The 27,835-nt window shown below is 41.3% G+C and overlaps 1 protein-coding gene across 1 annotated transcript; it reads left to right on the top strand.

Moving 5' to 3' along the window:
* On the top strand, window positions 1–26,587 carry CTR9 (CTR9 homolog, Paf1/RNA polymerase II complex component). The gene is made up of 24 exons (XM_083724767.1): window positions 1–120; window positions 1,980–2,219; window positions 4,015–4,132; window positions 5,221–5,310; window positions 7,879–8,027; window positions 8,479–8,586; window positions 9,186–9,293; window positions 9,393–9,629; window positions 10,776–10,865; window positions 10,963–11,091; window positions 11,244–11,427; window positions 12,138–12,226; window positions 14,624–14,809; window positions 15,190–15,277; window positions 15,383–15,531; window positions 18,927–19,043; window positions 19,164–19,309; window positions 20,536–20,607; window positions 21,257–21,392; window positions 22,213–22,356; window positions 23,136–23,290; window positions 23,675–23,771; window positions 24,386–24,498; window positions 25,343–26,587. Exons 2-24 carry the CDS (start codon window positions 2,082–2,084, stop codon window positions 25,821–25,823), a joined length of 3,324 nt encoding a protein of 1,107 aa, XP_083580893.1. The 5' UTR covers window positions 1–120; window positions 1,980–2,081; the 3' UTR covers window positions 25,824–26,587.
* Window positions 26,588–27,835: the final 1,248 nt, after the last annotated feature.

Below are 27,835 nucleotides of genomic sequence, written 5' to 3'. Positions count from 1 at the left end.
ACTATATCACTTTTTTTTTAGGTCATTGAGCTTGACTTCGATCAGTTACCGGAGGGGGATGAAGTTATAAGCATTCTGAAACAGGAACATACTCAACTGCACATATGGATTGCTCTAGCGGTTAGTTTTTTGCCAATTCATTGTAGCTGATTTATTTACTTACTATGCTTGTATCCCATCCTTATCTCTCACCTGATACTTCATTAGCAGAGGCGATTAATCGCCCAAGCTATAGATATTATATAAAAGTAATTAACCTCTGAGTTCAAAAGGACTTGATCTCCAGTAAGCGTGTTTATGATTAAAGCTTTCATCTTAAAATGAGCACTTGTATGTATACCTCTGAATGTTATGCATTTTAAATTTTCAAATAACTGCTCTTGTTTGTCGTCCCACGCTCCAATTTGTATTTTTGTTCCCGGATCAAAATACACATTTATGGGTCTCATATATATGTGAAATTAGGAAGCATTCATTTCGTTAGCTGATCCATGCACATAAAGAAATCCATTAAATGAAATAGTGGCATGTTACAGGAACATGTCGTAATGTCAGTGCCTGAAACAGATTGCTTGATCAGAGTGTACCTGTGTGCTGCTAGTCATAATTAGGTCCAAAATGAGTGTGTCACATGTTACTTGAAATGAAGAATGGATGGTAGGTATTCAAAAGGGAGGTTGGCACTTTAGAAATTAAATTTAGGCCTTACATCACTGCATGCTGCTTTTCCACAAAAATGTGCAAAATGGGCTCACAAAACAACAGCAATATGTATCAATACATCAATCTATATCAGTACAATATAATTCCATTTCATTTCAAAACATGACAAATTTAAACAATCACTTTGATAATACTAACACATTTTAATTTCCTTATAAAATGCTCAGTAATAATTAAGACATATATTGATGTTATTTGTTCAAAAATATAACCAGAATTTCATAGGATAAAACTTCTGTGCAAAAAGTTATTTATTAATATAACCAGCAGCTAGTTCCTCAGAAGTACAGGAAATGGCAATCAATTTTGTTACAGCTTGCAGGAGATACCTTGCATGCCCCACTCTCTCTTATATTCTGGTATAGTTCTTAGAGGCCTCAACAGTGATGGGTGGTAGTGCCTGCTGTAACTGGAGGGCCTGTTATGGCTGCAGGTATATACTCAGCCACTTTGGAAGCTGTATGTTTTCAATTTCTCTGGAGCAGGACTCTTCCTATAGCAGTGGATCCCTTGCATGCCTGACTATCTCGTATATTGTGATGCAGTTCTTAAAGGTTCCCGTTACACTTGCCAGTCCACTGCTGACAAAAACACATTTTGCTTGGGCCGCAGCACAGAATCACTGAGAGCCTCCGCCTTCCATTTGTATCTTGAGAAGTTATGAGGACTCCTCCCTAAGGCTTACTTCAGAAGCATGGGAGAATGGCAGGGACTGTCCCTGAATGCTGTGCTACTTCAAGAGCAACGATACGTCTATTTGCTTTATTAATATATGCACAGTTGGAATGAGCTCCCACCCTGCTTCTGCAGGAAATCTCCCCACCCCATACACAAGTGTACTAGGTTTCAATCTCAGTGTAATGTCAGGTGATCCTGTTCCTTCCCTCTGAGATGTGCAACAGGGAGAACAGTTTTGGCTGCCTACAAAGACAAGTGCAAGGTTTGTCAGGACCTGAAATGATCAGTGAATTTTCCAGTTCCCTTTAAGATTTTACGGATCATATCTAAACTTCTTGTAACTGTCTTTATCAGTGAAGGTTATTGGAGATGGCAGTATTCCCCATTCATCACTTGCAATAAACTGTAGAATAAGCAGTTTTTGAATTTGCTTTGTTGGTTTATGTAGTACAATAGTTGAATGAACAGATACTAATATGATAACATTTTATCTAATATTAACCATAAATTGATGATTTCCTGCCCTAGTGGAGTTATACAAAAAACCGTACATATGCCTCTGTATTTCCTTTTTCTAGCTGGAATATTACAAGCAAGGCAAAACAGAAGATTTTGTGAAACTGTTGGAGGCTGCTCGTATAGATGGAAACCTGGATTATAGAGACCATGAAAAAGATCAGATGACTTGTTTAGATACCTTAGCAGCCTACTATGTACAACAGGCTCGGAAAGAAAAGAATAAAGACAACAAGAAAGAACTCATTACGCAAGCAACACTGTTGTACACTATGGCTGATAAAATCATCATGTATGATCAGGTAAGAACAAATAAAGTTGGAGTGAAAGCATCCTCTTTTGTATGCTTGCTTTGCAACATTGTAATACCAGTAAACTAGTTGGGATGTTGAAGTAACACCCACATCTTGCATTTACCGTATTTTTTGCTCTATAAGACTCACTTTTTCCCTCCTAAAAAGTAAGGGGAAATATGTGTACGACTTATGGAGCGAATGCAGGCTGCGCAGCTATCCCAGGAGCCAGAACAGCAAGAGGGATTGCCGCTTTCACTGCGCAGCGATCCCTCTTGCTGTTCTGGCTTCTGAGATTCAGATATTTTTTTTCTTGTTTTCCTCCTCCAAAAACTAGGTGTGTCTTGTGGTCTGGTGCGTCTTATAAAGCGAAAAATACGGTAGGTGGCGTGATAGATAGATGATAGATTGATTGATAAATAGGTAGATTGTGTGCCGTTTTCTTAAAGATTGCCTCAGCTCAAGAAATAGTAAGTGCAGTGGAATGATTTGCTCACAGCTGCTCTAAACAGTTTGCCTTGGGAGATTCAAAGCTGGATAACACATGCAGAACCTTATTCCTAGATGTGGTTTGCTTTCATTTGTGCAACACACATACACCACACTGTATGCTCCAGCTCATCTGCAAGCAGAAAACTTTGAGCTTATGGGTTGTTGCTGCTGGAACACAGCGGATAATTGCTGAAGGGAATGGAGCCACTGTGGTCATTTTACCAGCTGTTTAAATATAACAATAAAATTGGCTTCACCTCTTAATCAAGTATAATACGTTCTTGGCCAAATTTTGCTAGTGCTTTATGGAGTCTCTTCCCCGCCCCCCTTCCGTATTCCTGACCTGTGGAAGTACCAGGAGTATTCATTTAAAAAAAAGAAAAAAAAGAAATAAGGCACATAAAACTACTTGGAAGTGTACAGTTTAAAATGAAAAATGTCCAAAGGCTTACAATTTAAAGACATTAAAAAAGATGGAAGATGAAAGAGGAGGAGGATCTATTAGGGAAAAATCTGGGAAAAGGGAAGAGTTATAGTACAGTGGTAACAGCATCTGCTTTGCATGTGAAAGGTTCCAGACTCCATCTCTGGCATATCCAAATGTGCTTGGAATAGGATCCTGTTTAAAATCCTGGTGAGCCACTGCCAGTCACTGTTTAGTCTACATTGCTGACTGTGCTGAATTAGGTGAAACAATGGTCTAACTTGTTATAAGGCATTTTTTTATGTTTCTATTATAGTAATAGGGGAATGGAACATCCTAAACAGCAGGGGAAAGGGAAGCATGTCGGAAATAAGACAGTAGTAGCAGTATACTGATAGTTTTCATGAGGAACTTGTAGAGAAATAAGGAGAGAAACTCAACCGTGGGGATGTTTGAAATAACTACGAAACTCATATAATTGTGGGTTATTGCATCAGCAGTAAGCCCTAAAATGGGGCAGTTGAGGTGGAAGACTGGAAGCTTTGAATCCATTGGGCAGAATAGAACTGAGGAGTCACTGCCATGTCTTGAAGCCCTGCCATTTGTACCAGTCAGGGCAGAATGTGGGGCAGTGAATTTGGTCTTCTTTGAATCTGTAGTTTACTAAACATGAATTGCACATCAAGTATTTATTCACAAGGCATGCTGCTATCAGGCAATGTGCAGCAGAGGGGTCTGTATGTATCTTAAGCATCTAGGATGCCCTGCACTAAAATGCTTAATTTGGGGACTTGACTAGTGCTGGGAGGATTCACAATGAGCAATCCTTTGATTCAACTCTTAAAACATTTCTTGAAAGACAATTCACATCTGTATCTTGCTTTCCAGAACCACTTATTGGGAAGAGCTTGTTTCTGTCTTCTGGAGGGTGATAAAATGGATCAAGCTGATGCACAGTTTCATTTTGTGCTCAACCAGTCCCCAAATAATATTCCAGCCCTTCTCGGTGAGATGTGAAATATCTTTTTGGATGCTTTCCCTTCACACAACTTATTTCCGGTTTTTAACCAGTAAAACTTTAGGCTCAATATACCTTTAGAAACCACCACTTTTCCTTTTACCCTTGATCAGTTTCAAAGGCCATAAAGACAGCTGCCTCTTCTTCGTATAAAACTGCCTTACATTGCAGGCTTGTTAGTCCATTTGAGCACCTTTGAGAAAAGTTCTGAGACTACCTAATTTGGCAGGCAACAGGACTCAGAGTTAAGTTCAGTGCTTGAATTACAAGGCAGGAAAAGAGAGCCAGCTCCACCTTTTTAAATGGCTTCTTTAGGTACACATGGGGGTATGATTTGGCTAAAAGCAGGAGAAATCACATGCTTGTGGATCTCGTTGAGTTTCCCTCTGCCACTTCCCCAGTAACATGTGTATTAAATCCCCAGTAACATGAGTATTAAACTGACTAAGGCAAAATAAAATTTGGTGACATTTTATTTGCTAATGTGAAGAGTGCCTAAACCTTGGGAGAGGTTGGCTGTCGTTGGATATTTGTGTGTGTCCATTAAAGTGTCCTTTGAATGAATATGTTGCTATCCTATATGTCCTGTAGCAGCTGTCATGTTCATGAGATTTGTATAGATGTAATGAAAACAGCTATGCACACCTGAAATCTGTGATACTCCATCTTGGAGTATATTTCTAGATAGTATGGGGGTAGGAATGAATATACAAAACACAGTAAAATTTGGGATAAACTGTATATTTGAAGACAGAGATTTGTCTCTGTTGCTTTTGGAAACGAACTACTAATCACACCAGTTTTGTCATGCTGAATTTTGCACTATTATATTACGCTTCAGTTTTACTTGAGGCTTACATCCACTGAAATCAAATGAGTATATTTACAATTAAATGTGCTTTGGATCACACCCACTACATTGGGGATACTTGCCACTTGAGTGGTTTCTTTTATAATTGTGACCTATTATGCATATGTACTTGTAGCTGGTAAAACAATGAACTGCTATTGATTTGTTGTGGTTGTTATTCAACTTGGGTAGATATTTCTCACCTTTTATTGCTCCTGTCTAATAGGTAAGGCATGCATCTCATTCAACAAGAAAGACTATAGAGGGGCCCTTGCCTACTACAAAAAGGCACTGCGCACTAACCCAGGTTGTCCAGGTAAGGAACAGAAAAGCTTCGTTTTAATTAAAGACATTGCTTGGTTCATTGGGACCAAAAATAGTGTCCCTAAATTCAGGTAGTTTGAATACTAACATGATTTTTAAGCTTTGACTTCTGTCTTGCATATTAAGGAGGACCTTGGGTCTTGCCAATGCAACTTAAAAAGCAATAGAGTATTTTAATTAACTGTGGATTAATCCAGTTGAAGTCAAAATAAGATGAATGTGGTGCCTTTTTGTTGGACCTCTGCTGCTGAGAGAGTATAAACTTTGGAGATAAATGCATTAGTCAAGTACAGTGGTGCCTCGCAAGACGAAATTAATTCGTTCCGCAAGTCTTTTCGTCTTGCGAGTTTTTCGTCTTGCGAAGCACGGTTTCCCATAGGAATGCATTAAAAATCAATTAATGCGTTCCTATGGAAACCGCCTTCAGACCAGGTCCGGGGACAGTCTGTCCCCCGACCTCTTCTGAAGGCCGGCGGGGGGCGAAAGTCTTTGCTTCCCCCCCGCAGCGCTGCGTTTCTCCGCTCTCCCGGGAAGGCAGGCAGGGGGGAGCAAAGACTTTTGCCCCCCGCCGGCCTTCAGAAGAGGTCCAGGACCTCTTCTGAAGGCGGGCGGGGGGCAAAAGTCTATGCTCCCCCCCCCCCGCCCCGGGGCGATTTAAAAGCCCCCGGGAAGGCAGGCAGGGGGGACAAAGACTTTTGCCCCCCGCCCGCCTTCGGAAGAGGTCCTGGACCTCTTCTGAAGGCTGGCGGTGGGTAAAAGTCTTTGCTCCCCCCCCCCGCCTGCCTTCAAAAGCCATCCGGGATAGCGGGAAGTGCTTCCCTGCTATCCCGGACTGCTTTTAAAATGCTGCCGGTGGGGAGCAAAGCCTTTCGGCCCCCGCCAGCCTTCCTGGACCTCTTCTGAAGGCCGGGGGGGGGGGGGAAAGGCTTTGCTCCCCACTGCTAGCATTTAAAAGAGGTCCCCGGAGATTTCCCTATGGGCTTTCTTCTTGCGAAGCGCTTCCAAAACGGAAAAGCCTTTCGTCTTGCAGGTTTTCCGTCTTGCGAGGCGTTCATCTTGCGGGGCACCACTGTACAGCAGAAAGCAAGTGCAAGCATAAGAAGCTACATTATTGCATTGATCTATCTGAGTCAATGAGGTCTGTTATTGACAGTAATTCTCTAGTCAGTGGTCTTTCCAATATTTGCTACCCAAGATATTTTCAGTGGAGTGCCAAGATCAATATCCTGGGGTTTTAAAACATGAGAATGACCATGTTGGATCAGACCAAAATTCATTCTAGCTTACCTAGATGCATTTCAAAGTAATAGCATCTCTCCCCCACCCCACGCCACTCACCAGCAACTGGTATTCATTGGAATACTGCCACTGAGCTTTGAAGTCCAATAGAGAGATTATCACTAGTAGTCAGTGACAGACCTATTCTTTTATGACCTTTCATACACAGAACATATGCTCAGCCACTGAGCTATCGCCTCTTACATTCTTACCTCTTACCTTCTTTCAGAACTCTCTTGGGAGAGTTCCTGGATCTATAGTTTTCCAAAAACAAATTTGACAAGGGGTGGAGGTGGACTGGGGAAGCTAGGATTTTTTCTTTGGCTCAAATATTATTTCAAGCTGTAAAATAACTTTATGCCTTGTGGAGCTCACTCATTTTGAGGCACACTTTCTAATCCCTGAAGCTCAGTTCCAAGGCTGAGTTCAGAATTTTGCTGTCATATTAATCTGTAATGTTTATTTAAAAAATTAAGAATTCTTGTTAAAAGTTGTGTGTTCTCTAGAAAGGCTTGCCTACAGAGTGAGATAATATCCTCTTCTTACTCTTTGTTATTGTTATTTGTGTTGCTGCTGTAATTTGAAGCCAGTAGTAGACCCCTAATTTTCTAATCCTTAAAAAAATTAAAAAGTTATTCATGCAACCAAGAATGGGTGTACATCTGGACACATGAGGGGTAAATATGTGAAGGAGTGGGGGCATGCAAGCAAGCCACTGGAGGACTCCTCTCTCACTATTTTGTGCATTAGTTTCCCAAATGCAGTTAAAATGTGAGGGAGAGCAAGGACGAGCACACTATCTCTGCCTTCTCTCTTGAGTCACAGTGCCTTTCTCTGCCGTCCTCCATTCTTTGGAAGGCAGGCATCTGCAGCACGAAGCCTTCTGTATTTATGTGGTCTCCCCATGCAATTTAGAACTCTAATCATGCAGCCGACATAAGTACAGCAGGCTCCCCTCTGCAGACACTTGCTCTCCAACACAGGAGGGCACTGGAGATGGGCACACAAGTTGGAGCTAGCACACTTGTCTCCATCTTTCTTCTCCTTGTATGATGGGCATCATGCCTGAAGAGAGGTCAGGATAAGTACAAACCTTTACTTATTAGTTAGAAAGTCTGTGGACAGGGACTGTTGCAAATTATTGCTATCATAAAGTGCCAAGTAGAGATTTAAGGGCTCTAGAAACAGTAAATTATGAACCTACATTTCTTAAAAGGCAAATGAGGTTTGAATGGCTATGTTCTAATATATGTTGTTTTTTTCTGTCCCACCCCAAAACTAGCTGAGGTTCGGCTAGGCATGGGCCATTGCTTTGTAAAACTGAACAAGCTGGAGAAAGCTCGCCTTGCATTCAGCCGGGCACTGGAACTCAATTCCAAATGTGTTGGGGCTTTAGTTGGATTGGCTGTTCTGGAACTCAATAATAAAGAGGTGGGTTTGATCTAAAACGCTAATATCAGAATATGTTTCATTGAATGTCGAGTTAACAAAGACTTCTGTGCAGACATGAAAATTAACGGCAGTTGAAATAAAAACCTCACTGTTCCCCATTTTAATGAATGCATATTTAGTTTTCTCTAATTTTGAGAAATAAAATAAGCTGTAAAGACAGTATTTAAAATAGAGCTGGTTTAAATATGAATCATTAGCCATTGACCAGTGACAGGATTTTTTTTACACTAGGATCTTGAATCAAACACGTGACCTTCTGAATGTATTGGGCAAAAGTTTTCAGCAGATACGTAGTCTACTACATTGTTTCCCCATTATGTGACTCATCGATTTTAAAAGAATGGTTTTGGAAATAGTATAGTAAAGGAACAGCTGAAAAGCTAATTAAGTTTTAAGCATGAATAAAAATTTCTGTTAATGTTGCTTTCAGGCGGATTCCATAAAAAATGGTGTCCAGCTGCTTTCTAGAGCATATACAATTGATCCTAGTAACCCTATGGTGCTGAACCACTTGGCTAATCACTTCTTCTTCAAAAAGGTAAGAGAACTTGTGGATGTTTTGAGTTGCTGGATGAAAGTCTTTAGGCTGGTTCATAACTGATCAGGCTTTCTATTTCAATATTCTTTATAACACTCATAGTAACACAGTAAATTTGAATCTCAGAATAATGTTTTTAACTAAAGACGAAGAACCAGGCTTCAGTGTTATTGTTGTTTTAAAATAATAATACGTTGGCCAGGATTGCCTAAAGCTATTTCTTATTTTGTGATTATTTTGTGATCAATGGGACATTTAATATATTATATACATACACCCTTTCATTCTAGTTGAGATTGGTTCACACTAGTTGCAGTGCTTGTTGAAGTTTCTAAGCACACATTCCTCAGGCTTCTCTATATCACATTCACCTGGAGAAAGTAGTGTATAAGCCAGAAGTAGATAGGTATTTTGGTTATATATAATTGCTTCAGTTCCCAGGGTTGCGTCTTCCAAATGCTTGAGGATTTTAGTATATAAGAACCATGTGTGATATTTAAAACATTGGAAGATCAGGTTTCTAGGTACTAAATGTTCCAGGCCATGATTTTGAATACCATAAGAAAATGATTATGCCAATTGTATTTTTTTCTCTACAGGACTATGGCAAAGTCCAGCACTTAGCTCTTCATGCTTTCCATAATACAGAAGTTGAAGCAATGCAGGCTGAGAGTTGCTACCAGTTAGCCAGGTCTTTCCATGTTCAGGTACTTGGAAAGCCTCTCTTTCTACATTGCATTCTTATTTTTTTAAATAGATTTTCATGTGCACCATATAAACTACTTCTTTTTTCTCCCCTGCATTAGGAAGATTATGATCAGGCTTTCCAGTACTACTACCAAGCTACACAGTTTGCTTCCTCTTCTTTTGTGCTACCGTTTTTTGGCCTTGGTCAAATGTATATTTATAGAGGGGACAAGGAAAATGCATCACAGTGTTTTGAAAAAGTTTTGAAGGCCTACCCTAACAATTATGAGACTATGAAAATTCTTGGATCTCTCTATGCTGCTTCAGAAGATCAAGACAAACGAGATACTGCGAAGGTACATTTGGCAGCAAACTTGAATTACAGACTTGAGCTGTAATTCATACTCTCTTACCTAGGAGTAAGCCTTATTGAACTCAATGGGACAGAACTGAGTACACAACTGTGGAGTATATTATACTGTTATGCCTGTTTTCTCCATAACGCTAACCCTATAGCTTAGTGCAAATATGCATGTTCTAGTAAACAAAGAACAAACCTTCAGAAAAACCACAAACCTGGGTTTGGACATAATGCTAAGCCAAACTATGGCTTAGCCCTGGATAGCCCAGAAGCAACAGGACGGGGGTGGGTGGGCTGGAGCACTGGAGCTGAGTTCCTTGCACTGGGAGCCCATATGTTTGGCTTAGCATTGCATCTGAAGCAGGTCTTAGTGTTGTGCTATCTGGATATTTTTTCCCCTTCAACAGTGGGAAGAATTGTGGGATATTTTGAACCCTCTGGAAAACAAAATCTATGCTTGGTCTCTGATTAGACAGACATATGTGGTACAGCTGAGTAACAGAGAATTTCCCCTCTTTTCAATACAACAAAAAAACCAGAGGCTTGGATAAATGAACTTATTGATGTGTGAACTGTTTTCATGCAATATGTATATTCCTAAGTGAAAGCTAGCACTTCTTTCCAGTTCAAATACCCACCATCTACTTTGAGTTCTGTGGTTCATCTATTCTAACGTTTTAGGCATTAGTAACACAATGTTCATTGTGATGCAGGCTGATTTCACTGAATTGACAGAGATTTATTTTTAATGGCTCTAGTTGAGTGTATACATCAGTAAAGTATTGCCTTTATCAAGGAAAAACAAGAAAATGGAGGACCTTTATTCCACAGATTAGGAAATTTCAAACTGTGCAGATACAGTCCCAGAACACCATAGTAAGATGCTGTATATTGAAAATTGTTAATCTGGCAGACTTTCATTCTCATGTTTAATAGTTGGGTCTGTTTAACAGGATTTTTTTATTATGGTAATTAATGTCTGTACATCTGGAGTTTATTAACTTTATTGAAATGCCTCTGACCTAGTCAAGAATCCTATTTTTGGTGTTAAAAAATGTAAAATAAATGGTAGCTTTATTATGTTGTGTCTTCTGGCTATTTAAGAGTGTACACATACATAAATAACCTTCGTAATTTATAGGGTCATTTGAAGAAGGTGACAGAACAGTACCCAGATGATGTAGAAGCCTGGATTGAGCTAGCCCAAATCCTAGAGCAGACAGATATACAGGTATGGAGAAGACGCATAAAGTGCATTTTTGTTTTTAAGCCGAGCAGTGATGCATAGAACTAAACCTGTGCACTTTCTCCATCTCTAAATTTGACAGGGTGCTCTTTCTGCTTATGGTACGGCAACACGAATCCTTCAGGAGAAAGTTCAAGCTGATGTCCCTCCAGAGATCTTGAATAATGTGGGTGCTCTCCACTTTAGACTTGGAAACTTAGGAGAAGCAAAGGTGTGGAACTCATTATTATTATTATTATTATTGTTATTGTTATTGTTATTGTTGTTATTATTATTTACTACTGTGCAGCATGTTTATAACTTGTCCTATATGTGTACTCAGAATATATACTACTTGGTTCCCTTTCCCCTGTTTATCCTTAGAAATATTTCTTGGCATCTCTTGACCGTGCTAAAGCAGAAGCTGAACATGACGAGCATTACTACAATGCTATCTCAGTGACTACATCCTACAACCTTGCCAGATTATATGAAGCAATGTGTGAATTCCATGAAGCAGAGAAATTGTACAAAAACATCCTAAGGGAACATCCTAACTATGTTGACTGTAAGAAATCTTGTAAAAAATTTCAGTTGTATTTAAACTATGCCATGCATTCATGTTTGTCCTCATAAATGTAACAGTTCATTCACTGATGCTTTCTTTTCTGTAAACCATTGTGGCTAAACTGCAAGCAGAATATACCTTCCTGGTCAAAAGTATTTTTTTCCACTAACTTGTTCCTACAATTCTGATGTCCTTAAATACTGGCATTATTTTATTGATTTAGAAGTCTAAACCGCTTAATTTTCCCTCACTTTCGATTTGTGTGTAAAAAGCAAATATGAGAAGCTCATCATGATACTGACATTGTGTGTATATATAAAAGATATAGATGGAGTACATTGTGCAAGTTACCTTGAAACAGAACAGCCTTCTTTGTTATGTTTCAGTTCAGTACCGTGGGAGACATTGCAACTATAAGTGGCAGGTTCTGCATTGTTCCCATATAATTTAAGGATCATGTGAAGGTGATTAGTGTTGCCCCCACCAAGCCCCTTTTTCTACGGCCAATTCAGAATGACAAAACTGTTTTTTATTATACATATGGCAATCAGTGGCTGTTCGTTGCACAGTTAACACTGACCCAATCTACTGCTGCCTTAAGCCGGTGTGGCATCAGTACATCTAAATGCTTGCTGCAGCTGACATGCCTCATCTTTAATGACTTTCAGAACTGGGCTTTTGATTATTTAATTTTATTTTTTGGTATTCAGGCTATCTGCGCTTAGGAGCAATGGCTAGAGACAAAGGAAACTTTTATGAAGCTTCTGACTGGTTTAAAGAAGCACTTCAAATCAATCAGGTTAGTAAGAATTTGCAAACTATCAACTAGCTTACAGGCTGCAAATTAACATTCTCTGTGAAGAAGGCAGAAATCATTTTCCTGTGTCCCATATAGATCAGCTATTCAGCCTTCATGCTGTGCTAGAAATGGCATTTTGATAATGTATCTTTAGTAAGACTAGCTGGGGTACACAGGGAAACATTCTTGGTAGCTGCTTTTGAGCCTTACTCCCAACACTTGACCTGAATGGAAGAGAAGTAAACTGTTTAAAGGGGGGGGGGGTCAAATAGCTGAACTTCGTAAAGACTTTTTATTATTTTAATTCTCTTCTGCATTGTTACAGTTACTCTAAACTTTGGGGATTGAAGGAAAATTAGAAATACCGTATTTTTCGCCCTATAAGACGCACTTTTTCCCCTCCAAAAATGAAGGGGAAATGTGTGTGCGTCCTATGGGGCGAATGCAGGCTTTCCCTGAAGCCTGGAGAGCGAGGGGGGTCGGTGCGCACCGACCCCTCTCGCTCTCCAGGCTTCAGGAAGCTATCCACTAGCCGTGGGAGACCCAGCTCTCCGAAGGCTAGCGGAGACCTTGCCGGCACGCAGAAGCTTGGGGCGCGCTGAGCTCCGCTCGCCCCAAGCTTCGGGATTAGCGCAGTGCTCCGCTAGCCGTGGGAGAGCCGCGCGGCTCTCCCACAGCTAGCGGAGACCTTGCCGGCACCCAGAAGCTTGGGGCGCGCTGAGCTCCACTCGCCCCAAGCTTCGGGATTAGCGCAGCGCTCCGCTAGCCGTGGGAGAGCAGCGTGGCTCTCCCACAGCTAGCGGAGACCTTGTCGGCACCCAGAAGCTTGGGGCGCGCTGAGCTCCGCTCGCCCCAAGCTTCGGGATTAGCGCAGCGCTCCGCTAGCCCTGGGAGCGCTGCGCAGCTCTCTCACGGCTAGCAGAGACCTTGCCGGCACCCAGAAGCTTGGGGCGCGCTGAGCTCCGTTCGCCCCAAGGTTCGGGATTAGCGCAGCACTCCGCTAGCCCTGGGAGAGCCGCGCAGCTCTCCCAGGGCTAGCGGAGACCTTGCCAGCACCCAGAAGCTTGGGGCGCGCGGAGCTCCGCTCGCCCCACGCTTCGGGATTAGCGCAGCACTCCACTAGCCCTGGGAGAGCCGCGCGGCTCTCCCAGGGCTAGCAGAGACCTTGCCAGCACCCAGAAGCTTGGGGCGCGCTGAACTCCGCTCTCCCCAAGCTTCGGGATTAGCGCAGCGCTCCTTGCCAGCACCCAGGAGACCTTGCCAGCACCCAGAAGCTTGGGGCGCACTGAGCTCCGCTCGCCCCAAGCTTCGGGATTAGCGCAGCACTCTGCTAGCCCTGGGAGAGCCGCGCAGCTCTCCCAGGGCTAGCAGAGACCTTGCCAGCACCCAGAAGCTTGGGGCGCGCTGAGCTCCGCTCGCCCCAAGCTTTGGGATTAGCGCAGCGCTCCGCTAGCCCTGGGAGCGCTGCGCAGCTCTCCCACGGCTAGCGGAGACCTTGCCGGCACCCAGAAGCTTGGAGTGCGCTGAGCTCCGCTCGCCCCAAGCTTCGGGATTGGCGCAGCGCTCCGCTAGCCCTGGGAGAGCCGCGCAGCTCTCCCAGGGCTAGCGGAGACCTTGCCAGCACCCAGAAGCTTGGGGCGCGCTGAGCTCCGCTCGCCCCACACTTCGGGATTAGCGCAGCACTCCGCTAGCCCTGGGAGAGCCGCGCGGCTCTCCCAGGGCTAGCGGAGACCTTGCCAGCACCCAGAAGCTTGGGGCGCGCTGAACTCCGCTCTCCCCAAGCTTCGGGATTAGCGCAGCGCTCCTTGCCAGCACCCAGGAGACCTTGCCAGCACCCAGAAGCTTGGGGCGCGCTGAGCTCCGCTCGCCCCAAGCTTCGGGATTAGCGCAGCACTCTGCTAGCCCTGGGAGAGCTGCGCAGCTCTCCCAGGGCTAGCAGAGACCTTGCCAGCACCCAGAAGCTTGGGGCGCGCTGAGCTCCGCTCGCCCCAAGCTTCGGGATTAGCGCAGCACTCCGCTAGCCCTGGGAGAGCCGCGCAGCTCTCCCAGGGCTAGCAGAGACCTTGCCAGCACCCAGAAGCTTGGGGCGCGCTGAGCTCCGCTTGCCCCAAGCTTCGGGATTAGCGCAGCGCTCCGCTAGCCCTGGGAGAGCCGCGCAGCTCTCCCACGGCTAGCGGAGACCTTGCCGGCACCCAGAAGCTTGGGGCGCACTGAGCTCAGCACGCCCCAAGCTTCAGGATTAGGGCAGCGCACCTGGGGGGGAAATAAAAGTTTTTTCCTTTATTTCCCCCCAAAAAAACTAGGTGCGTCCTATGGGCCGGTGTGTCCTATGGGGCGAAAAATACGGTATTCATTGTAAACTGGTGAGAACTTAGCATGTTGGGGTGTCTGTTTCAGGACCATCCAGATGCTTGGTCCTTGATTGGCAATCTTCACTTGGCCAAACAAGAGTGGGGTCCAGGACAGAAGAAATTTGAAAGAATATTGAAGCAGCCATCGACTCAGAATGACACTTACTCTATGCTGGCTCTTGGCAACGTGTGGTTGCAGACTCTGCACCAGCCCACCAGGGACAGAGAGAAGGTAAATGCTGCACACGTTCAGACTCCATGCCTGTGGCCTTTCAGTGATTGAGCATTATTTGCACCTTAGACCAAGTGAGGTCTGGGGAGCCATTTTTACCATCTGTGCTGACTTTGCAGTAGGTTTGAACAGCAACAACAGGGAGCAGAGTTTTTACGGTGATTGCGACCGTGAATATCTTCCTTTGCTATCTTAATGGGCTAAAAGATCTCTCTCTTTCAAAAGGTTTTTGGTAGACTGAACTTTCTGAGGATGTTAGCTGCTTATATTGCAGTGGCTTTAGTGTATTGTCAACATTTGATGGTTTGAGAAAGCGGTGTTGAAATATTTAAATTGCAAATAACCCACTTTAACAAGATTTCATGTCATCCTCTTTGTAGGAAAAGCGTCATCAAGATCGTGCACTAGCCATCTACAAACAAGTACTCAGGAATGACTCCAAAAACTTGTATGCTGCTAATGGCATAGGTGATTATTGTGTTTGGATTCCTTGTCTGAATTTTCTTCTGAGCTTTCTGCTGTGTTTCAGGTAGTCTGTACACCTGAAATTGTCCTTGGGCTTTTCTTTTTTAGGAGCTGTACTGGCACACAAAGGATATTTCCGTGAGGCTCGTGATGTTTTTGCCCAAGTGAGAGAGGCAACAGCAGATATCAGTGATGTGTGGCTCAATCTGGCACACATTTATGTGGAACAGAAGCAGTACATCAGTGCTGTACAGATGGTAATTCTTAAAAAATAGTCTTTTTTAAAACTGTAAAACTAAGAAACTATTTTTCATGGGAATGATTCCCTTTTTTAGGAAAAAAAAACTTTAGTATGGTAGCCCAGTATTAAATAACTAAAATTTAGGGAGAACTTTTCTTGTTTAGGAGGGGGCAATAAGATGAAGGACTTGTTTTTCCCAGAATTGCCATAAAATATCTTCTTAAATACGATCTTCATAAAATCAATAAGGAGCCATCTCTGTTAAACCTAAGCTACAAATATGAATCACCAGATGAAACATCTCTTTAATTTTAAAAAAAATGGATGGAGGGTTTGTGAGAGAACACTTATTTTTTTAAAAAACACTGCAAAGAAGTTAATGTGTTTGCTGTTCCTGTAGAAACCTTAGAGTAAACATCCTGAACAAAACTTACACAGTATTGGCAAAACAATGTTTGCCCACCTCTCACTTAAGCATCATTCTCCGTGTTAGATATTTGTAGTACAGCTGAAATGCTAGTTAGAGGTATTTGATTTGACTACAGTAAATTATTAGGCAGAAATTGTTGCCAGACATCATATACTTTTTTTATTTTATTTTACTATGAACAGACAAATTTATATTGCCTTTTAACTTGTATTCTTTTCCTTTATCGACCTTTCCACCACATGTTAAGAGGACCTTGTAGCTGAAAGCATGTGGCTGGGAACAAACTTCACCAAAGAAGTGTGGTGTTCAAACTACCACCTGGTGTAGAAAATGCCATGAAAACATAGTGGGCAAACGAGCCCTAAGCTGCCTGTACAGGCTTAGGGAATGTATTAGAAGCTCTGTATCAAGCCTTAAGCAGACAAACTTCCAAGTTCCTAGTATTGCCAATGTCATTGCACTAAAAAGGCATGAAATGTTGAGCTACTAACATCTGTGTTCCTGAATTTATTACATAAGCAGCAGATACGAAGGGGGGGGGTGAAAATAAAAGCAGCTGGGGTGTTGGAGAAACGTTTTTCTGCCACTCTTAAAAACATGTCAAGTGACTTGGAACAGTTCCATTAAATTAACACCAATATAAATTGGTATGTTCAAAAAGCAGTGAGGAATAATCCAGCTGAATAATTGCGCAAGAAAGAAAACCAGTAATGCACTATCCACAAGTATGGGAAAGTATTTCAGCATTTGCGGTCAAAAAACTTAGCACAATAGGAATTTTGAAAGTAGTGAGGAACCTATACTTCATTCACCTTACCAATAGCTTTATCTTCAGAATGGTGTATTTCTTTATCTCTACTCTTGCATAATGCGTGTTTAAATCATTACAGAATTTGAACTGAGTTGGAATAGTGGTATTCTAAATCTCTGCAGGGTACAAGGTGAATGGTTCCCCTTTGTTTTCATATAGTCTAGTTAATGTGATTTTCAGACAGTGTTCTTAAAGGAAGATGAACAAAGGTAGACAAGCTTTCCTGAGAAGCAAGACTCTCCAGCAGATCATTCCCTGCAGTGCACAGTTGCAAGGAAGTGTTGGCCCGCACTTCTCCCTAGTTTGCATTGGGCAGACCCAAGGGGTCTGGATTGCAGCCCGAGTGACATGAGCATACCATAAAACACAACCCAGAGTCCTCTGCTATATGCAAGGATTCTTTCACAAATTCGTAGGATTTCCTCAGGCTAGCTGAGAGAAAAATGCTCCTGGATACGGAGTCTGAAAAACAGTGGACTAGATAGCTCAGTTGGTTAGAGCATGGTGCTGATAATGCCAAGGTTGTAGGAAACGCAGTTTGGCCCTGACGCTATAGCAGCATCGGAAACACCCATGCTGCTACAAGATTTAATCTCTGCAACAGAAACAAAAAACTCTACACTTGCACTATATAAAACCCTGCTCAACAGGAAGAAATATGATTTAGAGTGAAGAGTTAGGGGTACAGATAACAAATGATATATGGGAGTCAAGTATAAAATCAACAGAAATAGCCTCTGTGGATCTAAGACTAAGACTTATTCAACAGAATATACCGTAATATTCAGAGTCTACTGGAGTCTAGCAAAACTATACCAGAAGAAAATAGCAAGGCAGACAACTGCTGGAGTTATGGGAGTAAAAATGCGAATTTAGTACATAGGATGATTAACTGCCCGATGATAAGATCAGTTTGGTGCGAGGTGAGGATATTTATAGCAAGAGTAATAAAAAGAAATTGTTATTTAGGGGAATTGAATTTAATTCTAAATTATATTCCAGAAACGGAGATTTCAAGTTGTAAAAAAAATAATGGATGTACTGTGCTATAATAGAAGCAAAAAAACTTGTTTTGATGAATTGGAAGAGCCGCAAAAAGATTCCATTGAGCACATGGATTGAGAATATGGACAGATTAGCTACATACAAATGAATTGCATGTTGATGCAAAATAAGAATGGATAAATATGAAGAAATCTGGAACAAATATTTAAGCGATAAGGTGGCTAGTGGTGGGAAGTAGGAGGAGGAGAGAGAAGTGGGAAAATATTGTTTAAAAAGGTATAGTCATAGGTATATCAGTGTATTGAAATCTGAATTGTCAAATTGTGTTATTGTTATGGTTTTTGTTGTATGTGTCTTTTGCGGTTGTTGTTTGTATCGAAAAAATGATTAAATAAATGTGAAAAAAAGGTTTTAGGTTTGAGCAGCCACATATTCCCACATTGCAGGGAGTTGATGATCCTCAGGGTCCCTTCCAACTCTATGATTCTATGCTCTACATTCTGTAAAAATACACACACTCTCACAACTATATATCAGTGAAATGGGTGTTGACTGCAGGTGCAGCATTGGATACAACCCATATTTTTTTCCCTGCCTTGAAACTTGCATAATAAATTTCAGCAGTGACTGTTCAGATGATTTATTCCAAGTAAAGAAGTGGAAACCTCATATTGCCTGAAGTATCTGAGACTTCTAGGCTTGAAGTTAGCAACGCATTGCATTTGTAGTGCTTACTGTCTGGATTCCTGCTATAATGAAGAGCTGCAGACGTCTTAGTAGACACAAACAGTAGACCTCATAACTTATTAGTCATTTAATTAGTTATTGGCAGCAATGAGAGCTTCCTTACTGTGCAGGTTCAGGGTTTTATTTTTAAGGTTGCAATGTGGGAGGAAAAGGTTTTTTAAACAATCCTTCCCATGTGTCTGCTACTTGAAGTTGAGAAAAAGAGTCATGCATATGGAGAAGACATGATTAGCATCCTGTTAAATTTGTCTCTGAGCCCTGTGTAACTCCAAAGGACTTAACCAAGCGAACAAGCTTAGGATTGGGCTGTAAATTCCTGTGAAATCTCTTTAAGCTCTTTATTCAATGTAACGTAAGTGCGACATTTCAGTCAGAATGAGGGTTTAAACATAAAAATATTGCATTTTCTCCCTTGTAGTATGAAAACTGCCTAAGAAAATTCTATAAGCATCAGAACACGGAGGTACTGTTGTATTTGGCTCGAGCTCTCTTCAAATGTGGCAAATTACAAGAATGCAAGCAAACATTGCTGAAGGTAAAAAAAAAACTTCTTACATATATTGCTGCAGTGGATGTATTGTTGCACCAACTTGTTTGTGTTGGAGGCAAGGCTGGTTCACACCTACTAAATTTAAAGTTTTATTTGAATCTTCAGGCTAGACATGTGGCACCCAGTGATACTGTTCTAATGTTCAATGTGGCCTTGGTGCTGCAGAGGCTGGCTACCTCTGTCCTGAAAGATGAAAAAAGTAACCTGAAGGAAGTACTCAATGCTGTGAAAGAGCTGGAGCTGGCTCACAGGTAAGCAAATCTGCATTTGCTATTTTGGTATCTATTATTTCATTGTGCTGGTGTTTTGTGAAGGTGTCAGAGCAAATGCCAAACACTAGTTATTTCTTTGCACAGCTTCGTAAATGTGTTTAGACTCAGGTAGACCTCTCAGATCCACCAGATGCTGTTTCTTAACTACACTGTTGAATTAATTTTGTTAATTCAGTTTATTTTCTGCTTTTTACACAAAACCTGCTAGAGTGGTTTATGTAATAAAACTTGGAAACACAAAAACATCCAGTCTACAGATACAGCTAAAACTCTACAGTATATCCAATATACAGAAAAAGAACAGACTTGAAACTGTCCAATCCAGCAGCAGCAACTCTCAATAAAATATAAATATACTGAACCTCCCGCTAAGGTCTGTATTAAAAGATGCATCTTCCAGTTTGAAACTGAGCTTCACTATGTAATAACTTCCAAAAATGAATGATACTTACAGAAAGTTGAAAGACTTGCTTCTTGCTTCAATAACCTCCTCCAGTTGCTAATCTCTGGAGCTGCAGCTGGATGGGCAATTAACATGCAGTAGGAGCAGCAGTCATGAAAGTTCCCAAGAGAACCTAGAAAGCACTGGGAGCTAGAAGGTGAAGGATAGGCTTTCAGACATCCAGCTGCCGTGACCTTCAAAGGCTGCTGTATTTCTTGGCACACGAGGACAATTTTTAGACACCAGGGCACTCCAAACAGAAGTAACCTATGACTTGGGACTAGGTAGCTATATTGCTTCTATGCTGGAAGCTTGTTTAAAAGATGCAAGCTTCTAGTTATACTTCATGCTTCACTGTATATATGCAGGCAATTGTTTTTTCTCATAGTGTTACAGTGCTTTTTGCAATATTTACGGGTGTGAGCATGATTACCCGTGCCAAATAACCTGCCTCCTCTCTCAGTCTCATTTGCTTGAGATTTCCATTAAACAGTTGTTTGACAGGTTCTGCAACATCTCCAAGACTTTCCCTGAGCATCTGTGAGAATGATTCAGTCCTTCACAAAAAGGGTACACCATGCAATCCAAATCCATTAATAGCTGTAGGGATTTTTCTGTTGACTTTATACAGAGAAGTGAGATGCATCCAAAGTAGTTTGGGAATATTTTTCAGTTGGAAGTTGGAAAAATACATGTGAAGAAAGTTCTAGGATGCAACTGAAGTGTTTAAAATTTGATTCTTAACTTACTGTTTTCCATTCAGATACTTCAGTTACTTGAGCAAAGTGGGAGATAAAATGAGATTTGATTTGGCACTTGCTGCAACTGAAGCCAGGTAAGAACTGTGTGTTGTGTACTTCACATAACTGATGCCTACAAAATCTAAATGCATTATGTGAATTTGCATAACATGAGTTGTAGGATTTGGGCTACTTTTATACAAGAGTTTGAAAGCAAACTACATATAACCATAGCATGATTCCATTTTCCAGTGGGGTGCTAATTCAGGTCTCACATATCTCCTGAACAGGAAGCTGACAGTGACCAGTCCTCTGTTGGTTAGCTAGGAACTGGCAGATGTGGACATGCAACACTGTCACAATAAGCCATAGTTTAATGTTTAACAATGGTTTGAAGTGAGTGAGCAGGATGCTGGTGCATGCTGCTCAGAAGTCCCTGCTTTGCTTCTGCCCTGCTCTTGCCCTCATCTCAAGCAACAAATTGCAAGCCTTATTTTGTCATCTGAACTTAGGTTAATGATTTGTTTCTCTGCATACAAATTGTGAGCATAAGTTTTGATCATGGACTGTTTGGGGGAACTTGCTGCATAGGCAGTTTTTCCTTATACTGTGTTCTTGTTGTTTAACCAAGTAAGCACTTGCAGTTTTTTAGCTATACTCTGTGTTCTTGGCCATTGGCATGGAACACTCTCTTTAAAAAAAGGTTTCTGCTTCTGTCTGCTAATCTGAACTCAAACTTGATAGGCAGTGTTCTGATCTGCTGAGTCAGGCTCAGTATCATGTGGCTCGGGCTCGTAAGCAGGACGAAGAAGAGCGGGAGCTGCGAGCGAAACAAGAGCAAGAAAAAGAACTACTGCGCCAGAAGTTGCTCAAAGAACAGGTACTTTAGTCTTCCTGCTGCTGTAATAGTACATAATACTATCCATTAAGCTGCAGCAAAGTGCAAGATAGGGAGCAAGTGTAAGGCTGCAGTGAGGTGCTTTAAGTTGTTGTGTGGCACTTAGGGGGACTTGCCTGTGTATTACGTTGTATAGGTTTTGCAGCTGAAATAGATTTGGAAGGGGGGGTGTTGGTTTTGGTAACTAGGAACTGGGTAAGTATTGCACTATGTGCACTGCCACCTATCTGGTGTGGTGTAGTGGTTAGAGTGCTGGACTAGGACCTGGGAGTTCAGGGTTCAAATCCCCACTCAGCCATGAACCTCACTGAGTGACCTTGGGTCAGTCACCACTTCCGTTCGACTTCCAAAACGTTTGGAAACCAAAGCGCAGCTTCTGATTGGCTGAAGGAAGCTCCTGCAGCCAATTAGAAACCGCATCGGATGTTTGGCTTCCAAAAAAACATTTGAAATCCGGAACACTCACTTCCGGGTTTAGACGGTTCAGGAGCCGAATTGTACAAGTACCAAGGCGTTCAACAACCAAGGTACAACTATACCTTATTTTTCAGTGCATGAGCAACATGCTGTATGCAGTGGGTTTTCATTTTGTTTAAGAGCAGACCTTTCAAAGGTACCTCATGCACTGTCAGGTCTTTGCGTCATGAAGAACCCAAGTGACTCTTCAGCAGTAGTCTGACTTACTAAAAGAATGAACCTGTTTTAGGCGTCTATTGCTAAATTTGTGTTTTTCATAACTGCATCAGTACTGTAGGTAAAATTTTAAAAAAGCATAGTAGCCAGCTTGTCCTCACTCTTCCAGGAAGAAAAACGCCTCAGGGAAATAGAAGAACAAAAGAAACTTTTGGAACAGAGAGCACAGTATGTAGAGAAGACCAAGAATATTCTGATGTTCACTGGAGAAGTTGAAGGATCTAAAGAGAAAAAACGTGGTGGAGCTGGCCGGGTACAGAATAAAAGATTTTGGATTCATCATTCACCCCAAATAGTTGAAATGTGCTGTCAGGCTTCAACTTATTGTAAAATTGTCCTGTGGGGTCTGACAAGAGTACAGTAATGACATCATACTTTACATGGAAAGAACTATGGAGAAATGGTGTCAAATTTTAGACACAAAGACAGGAGTTGGAAAGTTGTTTAAACTTCTGTTTTACCAGTTTAGAATGTCATGGATTTATTTAGAAGTGCAAAGAGAAGTGGTTTTCTTTTTTAACTTTAAAGGGAATTGACTCACAATAGGCTGGTTTACCTTTTCTGTTCCCCTGATAGTCTGTTAACATCCAGCTTAAGAATGTATCATTGTTTTCTGTCACTTACCACCACTACTTCTTTTTAGTACATCAACTAAAAGCTCTTTCAGAGTATAACTAATATCCAAATACTCTTCCCATCATCTTGCATTTTTCCCTTTACTGCAATTGATCATCAGCTTCTTAACATTGTACTGTTCTTCCTTCTCTCTATATTGATTTTTTTAATTCATGGGCCTTTATCTATTTGTCACCTGTCTATTAATTTTGATTATCACAGTTTAATTCTGCTGTTCTTTATTTGTGATACTGAAGTTCTGCATATAAATTTCTTAAATAAAATATCAAATCTAATACAACTTTAAGTTACATGCACTCTATGTGCATCTAATGTAGCTTCTAAAAGGGTTAATTTTGTTTGGGGGATTTTTTCAAGCAGCAACTAATAAAGGAAATGTTTCTGATTTTGTGACAGCGTTCCAAACGAACTGGGGAATTTGATGAATTTGTCAATGATGACAGTGATGAAGATCTCCCAGTGTCCAGAAAGAAAAAGAGGAGAAAGGGTAGCGGTAGCGAACAAGATGGTGAGGAAGAAGAGGGAGAGAGAAAGAAAAAGAAGCGACGAAAGTAAGTAGAAAGAAAGAGCAGAACTCCTTTGGTGGGGATTCAGAGGACTCTAGGGGGACTTTTTATTACCGCGATGGAGCTTCTGAGCTCCCCTCTTCCTTAAGTCCCTCAAACCGCTGCGTGATGCATCACTTCCTAAACTCAAGGAAACTTAGAGGAGCTTGGGTAGGATGGGGTTGTGGGGGAGTCGAAACATATTGGGTGTGTCTTCATTTAAATGCTTTTGTATGCCTAAAGAATGTTTGGATCCCACGGTGTCTAGTATATGCCACAAGGAACAAGAACTAACACACAGGATTCGTTCACATGATTAGGATACTATAGTTGTAAGACTGAATTGAATTGCACTTTGTGTTTATATGTGCCTTGTGTTTTTCCTCAAAGACCCCAAAAGGCAGGTGATGGTACTGATGATGATGAAAATGACAGTGCACCCAGACCTAAAAAACGTCGCCCAGCAAAGACTGAGAAGAAAAAAGCAGTATGTTTTTTTTTTTAAATAAAAAAGTAAATCATTAATTGGTGTTTTGGTTTAGCAGAATTGCAGTAATTTGGGATCAAAGGTAACAAGATTAATTATGCTTCTAAGCTTTGGAAATAACTGACCGAACCAGTATCCTGGTTTGACATTCTGGCTTAATTCTGTGGTTTAAACATACCACAGTTACTCATATACAAAACAGAACTGGAAATAGCAGTTATCAACAGAGAATAAAAGTTTCAGACTTCTTTCCTTCATATGCAAGGGACGGAGCACACAAGGCCAGGCCATGCAACAACATGTCTGATTGGTTACATCTAAATACAGTCGTAGTCTACTGACATTCTGTATTGTACTTCAGATTTTCTTAAACTTGGTCATTTTTAATTGTTTTTGTGTGATTGTCTGCCATATAATTAGAAGAGGTAGCTGATACAGCCATCACCCCACAGTCATCTAATACAGGGATACAGAACCTGTTGCATCCAGGTGTTTCCAGGCTACAGCTTCCATTATTCCTGAACACTGGCCATATGGCTGGGGCTAATGAAAGTATAATAGTTGAATGTCAGGTTTTCTTTTTATCTTTTAACACTTTTTTGTTGTTTTTATAGCCAAAGCCAGAACGACTGCCTCCTTCAATGAAGGGTAAAATCAAATCTAAAGCCATCATTTCATCAAGTGAAGACTCATCTGATGAAGATAAGCTCAAGATTGCTGATGATGGGTACATAGTGTTTATGATCCTAGAAATAGTGTTGTTTGATCCTTGTACAAAGTCATCATCATCAATGCACTTCTAATTCTGGGAGTGTGGTTTGTTTAGTCCGAGCACACATGAGGAGCCACAGTCCAGATCGGTTTAATTCATGGGAACCTATTAACTATGGTTTACTGTGATATGCAAATTGGGCCCATTGATGAAGACTTATTAAGTAAATGTGTACATAATGTTGTGATTCCACATCACTGTATCCTGCATATGTAATGTTTTGTACTCTTCTATTGGTGCATACTTGCAGCATGCAGGTTCCATCTCCTCCAATTTCCTACATGGGTTTGTGGGGTCAAACATACTTTGTGAACCTTTAATTGGGCCACAGTGGCTGTGACTTTATGTAGAGAGTGTAGAAAACACAAAATGGCATTGTATTTTTCCCAGAATTGCATTTCTTGCACATTTCCCAACTTTCATTAAATCAAGACAAAGCAATCTTTTCATTGCAAAGATCTGTTAGGGGTCGGGAACGTGGCAGAATGATTGCTGACATTTCAGGAGCGTCAGAAGTGACAAGGTGTCCATGGGGCAGGGCTTCAGAACTCTGCATAGCTCCATGCCCCTCTCTGAGATTAATAAAACCGCAATAGATGACGCAGAGTAGCAAAAAGAGGTAGAATAAACTGGAAGAGATTCAGGCTTCATTTGCATGTTGCAGACTTGGAACTTGTCACAGGGTTTATATTACTTTGGTGCGGAATTTTGGGGGCTTTTTGAGCACAGCCCTTAGTACAAAGCTTATCATTGCACTTGGGATGTTTGCCTTACTGCATTGCCTTCTGCTCTTGAACAGGAATGCCAGGAACAGCAACAGTGATTCCGATGGTGCTGAGCAACCACGCAACAAACGCGTCATGTCTGACAGTGATTCGGACAATAGCAATAAGTCTGGCAGCGAAGGGGGCAGTCCCAGGCGATCCAGTGCCCGCCCTTCGGATGAGGATTCAGACAGTGATGGGTCAGCAAGAAAGAGGAGGCGATCCGAATCTGAACAGTCTGACAACGAATCTGTGCGCTCAGGGAGGAGTCCGTCTGTGCGCTCAGGGAGGAGTCCGTCTGTGCGTTCGGGGAGAAGTCAGTCTGTGCAGTCAGGAAGAAGCCACTCAGGTGGTTCTGAGAATGAATCTCGCCCTGCTTCTCGCAGTGCTGATTCTGACAGAGATTCTGACAGGGCATCTGATCATGGGGGCTCAGGTAACGAGTCTGAGCCAGAGGCATCCAACAATGAAGGATCTGAACGCGGCTCGTACGGCGGATCAGATGACAGTGATTAGATTTCAGTTGCAACCGTTTTATTAACTGCTTTGTAAATATATTTTGGTTCGAGAGGGTGGGGGGGAAGAGGAGGGTATCCATATTTTATATTTGAAAACTGTGATTTAAAAACCTGGACAGCTATGTTTTAGGGAAAAGTATATATTAAAAAAAAAAGCTGAAACGTTTCCTATAACATTTTTTCTACTGAACTATACACTTGCCAGAGTTCATCTACAGTATCTATTTGCATTCTGTACTTGGAGGTCAATGTGCTGTATTGGGGGTTAAGAAGCTTACTTTATCAGAGTGCACATAAGATCTGAAGAAACAAAATACCAGGATAGTTATCCTGCATCCAGATATGTTTGCTTAAGACCTTCTGGAACAAATGGTGCTTAAGCAAATTTAACGGAGTGAAAGGCTGTAGCTCATGCTGTCTTGCCTAGTCTGATCAAGTGTACTTTTTCAAAATTATATATGTGAAAAGGGATTTTGGTAGAACTCCCATGAATTTCTCAAGTCATATAAAAAATGTTTGGGTTTACAGAGTAGTCCTTCAGGTTATGTAGCTCTTATAAAGTATAGTTTTACGTTTTGTTAAAGTACATATGTGCTGTAGCAAAATGCCTAAAATTGAACAAAATGTATAAAAATAATGCTATGGAAACATAGATGAATGTCAGATTTGAGACTTGGCAGTTTTTAAAGAAATGATAAATTAAGAGGCCTCCTTGGAGTGAAAAGATCTGTTTATGGCATCTAATAAAAGCTGTTGCTGCCATCTGGTTCAGAGTCTCTTACTACTGTTCTTAATATTGTTTTGTTAGCTCATATTCCAGTACTCTTGAATTGTTGAACTTGGCATACTGTATGTGTCTTCAGGGTTTAATTTATAATTCTCTGTAGAATTCTACAGACTTGGAAAAGCTATCCTTAAGGTGCATTTCATTACCTGTTCTCACACATCGGGTGTCTAGACAATTTTGGAAGGAACAGTGTCCATGTGAAATCTTTCATCTGTCATTTTTAGGAACCTTCTCACTTTGCCCTATAATTTTGGGTCAGTACAGATGATGGAGAACAATACAACACTTCACCATTGAATTTTTATACTGAGCATATCTTTTTCATGGGCCCTAGAACAAAGAATATCCATTTGTTGTTGAAGTTCTAGTGCTACCTGTTCAAAAAAGCAACTGTTTTTCCTCATTCCTGTGTAGCAGTCTCAGTAGTCACTGGGATACAATTGCTTCTATAATACTCATTTGATTTCAAGATAGACATCACTTAGTGTATCTTTTTTAAAGTACTAAAGCAATGTAACACTTCATAAATTTGTGTTTCACTAATGTAGGTAGTAGTATTAACGTTTCTGAAGAAAAACACTTTTTATCAAACCGTTTATAGAAAAACTTTAACCTTCCTAAAGAAAACTATGTCCCCTTTTAGTGGAATTGCACAGTCTCTACTGAAGTTCTTCTAAAGCAAATTAATATAATTTAGAATGGAAATGTTAGAGCCTGCTCCTTATAGCAACCTTCCCCAACCACCTGCCCTTTTAAACTTGGGGAAGGCACCAGGTTGGCGGCGGCTGCTACTGCTAATATTATTATTATTATTATTATTATTATTATTATTATTATTATTATTTATTATTTGCACCCTACCCATCTGGCTGGGTTTCTCCCACTACCCTGGGCGGCTTACAGACTGCCTTACAGTGTGAGAACCTAAAGTGTGTGGTCCCTCCCACCCATGAAATTCTATCTGTTTAAAAGAGCTAGGTGGTTATCCACGCAATCTCCCCACCTACCTATTGCAAGTCACTTTCACTGCTAAGAAGCTGCTAGCAGAGCTGAGTAACAGCGTGGGAAACTGATCTATTCTGTTTCCAAATGTCCAACTCCTATGATTCATGAAATGAATTTCCAGTCCAGTGACAGCAAGGCAAAACACAGGGATGCGATCTGAATAAATGAGTCAGGCAAGAAGAAGACTGATAAATGCTCAGTTAAAAACAATTGTGATA

The sequence above is a fragment of the Podarcis gaigeae genome (genome assembly GCF_964106915.1).
Source record: "Podarcis gaigeae genome assembly, chromosome: 1".
Lineage (NCBI taxonomy): Eukaryota > Metazoa > Chordata > Lepidosauria > Squamata > Lacertidae > Podarcis > Podarcis gaigeae.
Note: the sequence above shows the minus strand (reverse complement) of the source record. Positions and strands in the feature narration are given on the sequence as shown.

Excerpts from the sequence above, each read along its gene's own strand:
- CTR9 (XM_083724767.1), top strand. The coding sequence starts at position 2,082 with ATGACTTGTTTAGATACCTTAGCAGCCTACTATGTACAACAGGCTCGG. Across the intron at positions 15,532-18,926 it reads ACATCAGTGCTGTACAGATG|TATGAAAACTGCCTAAGAAA; the intron begins GTAATTCTTAAA and ends TCTCCCTTGTAG. Across the intron at positions 19,310-20,535 it reads GAGCTGGAGCTGGCTCACAG|ATACTTCAGTTACTTGAGCA; the intron begins GTAAGCAAATCT and ends TTTTCCATTCAG.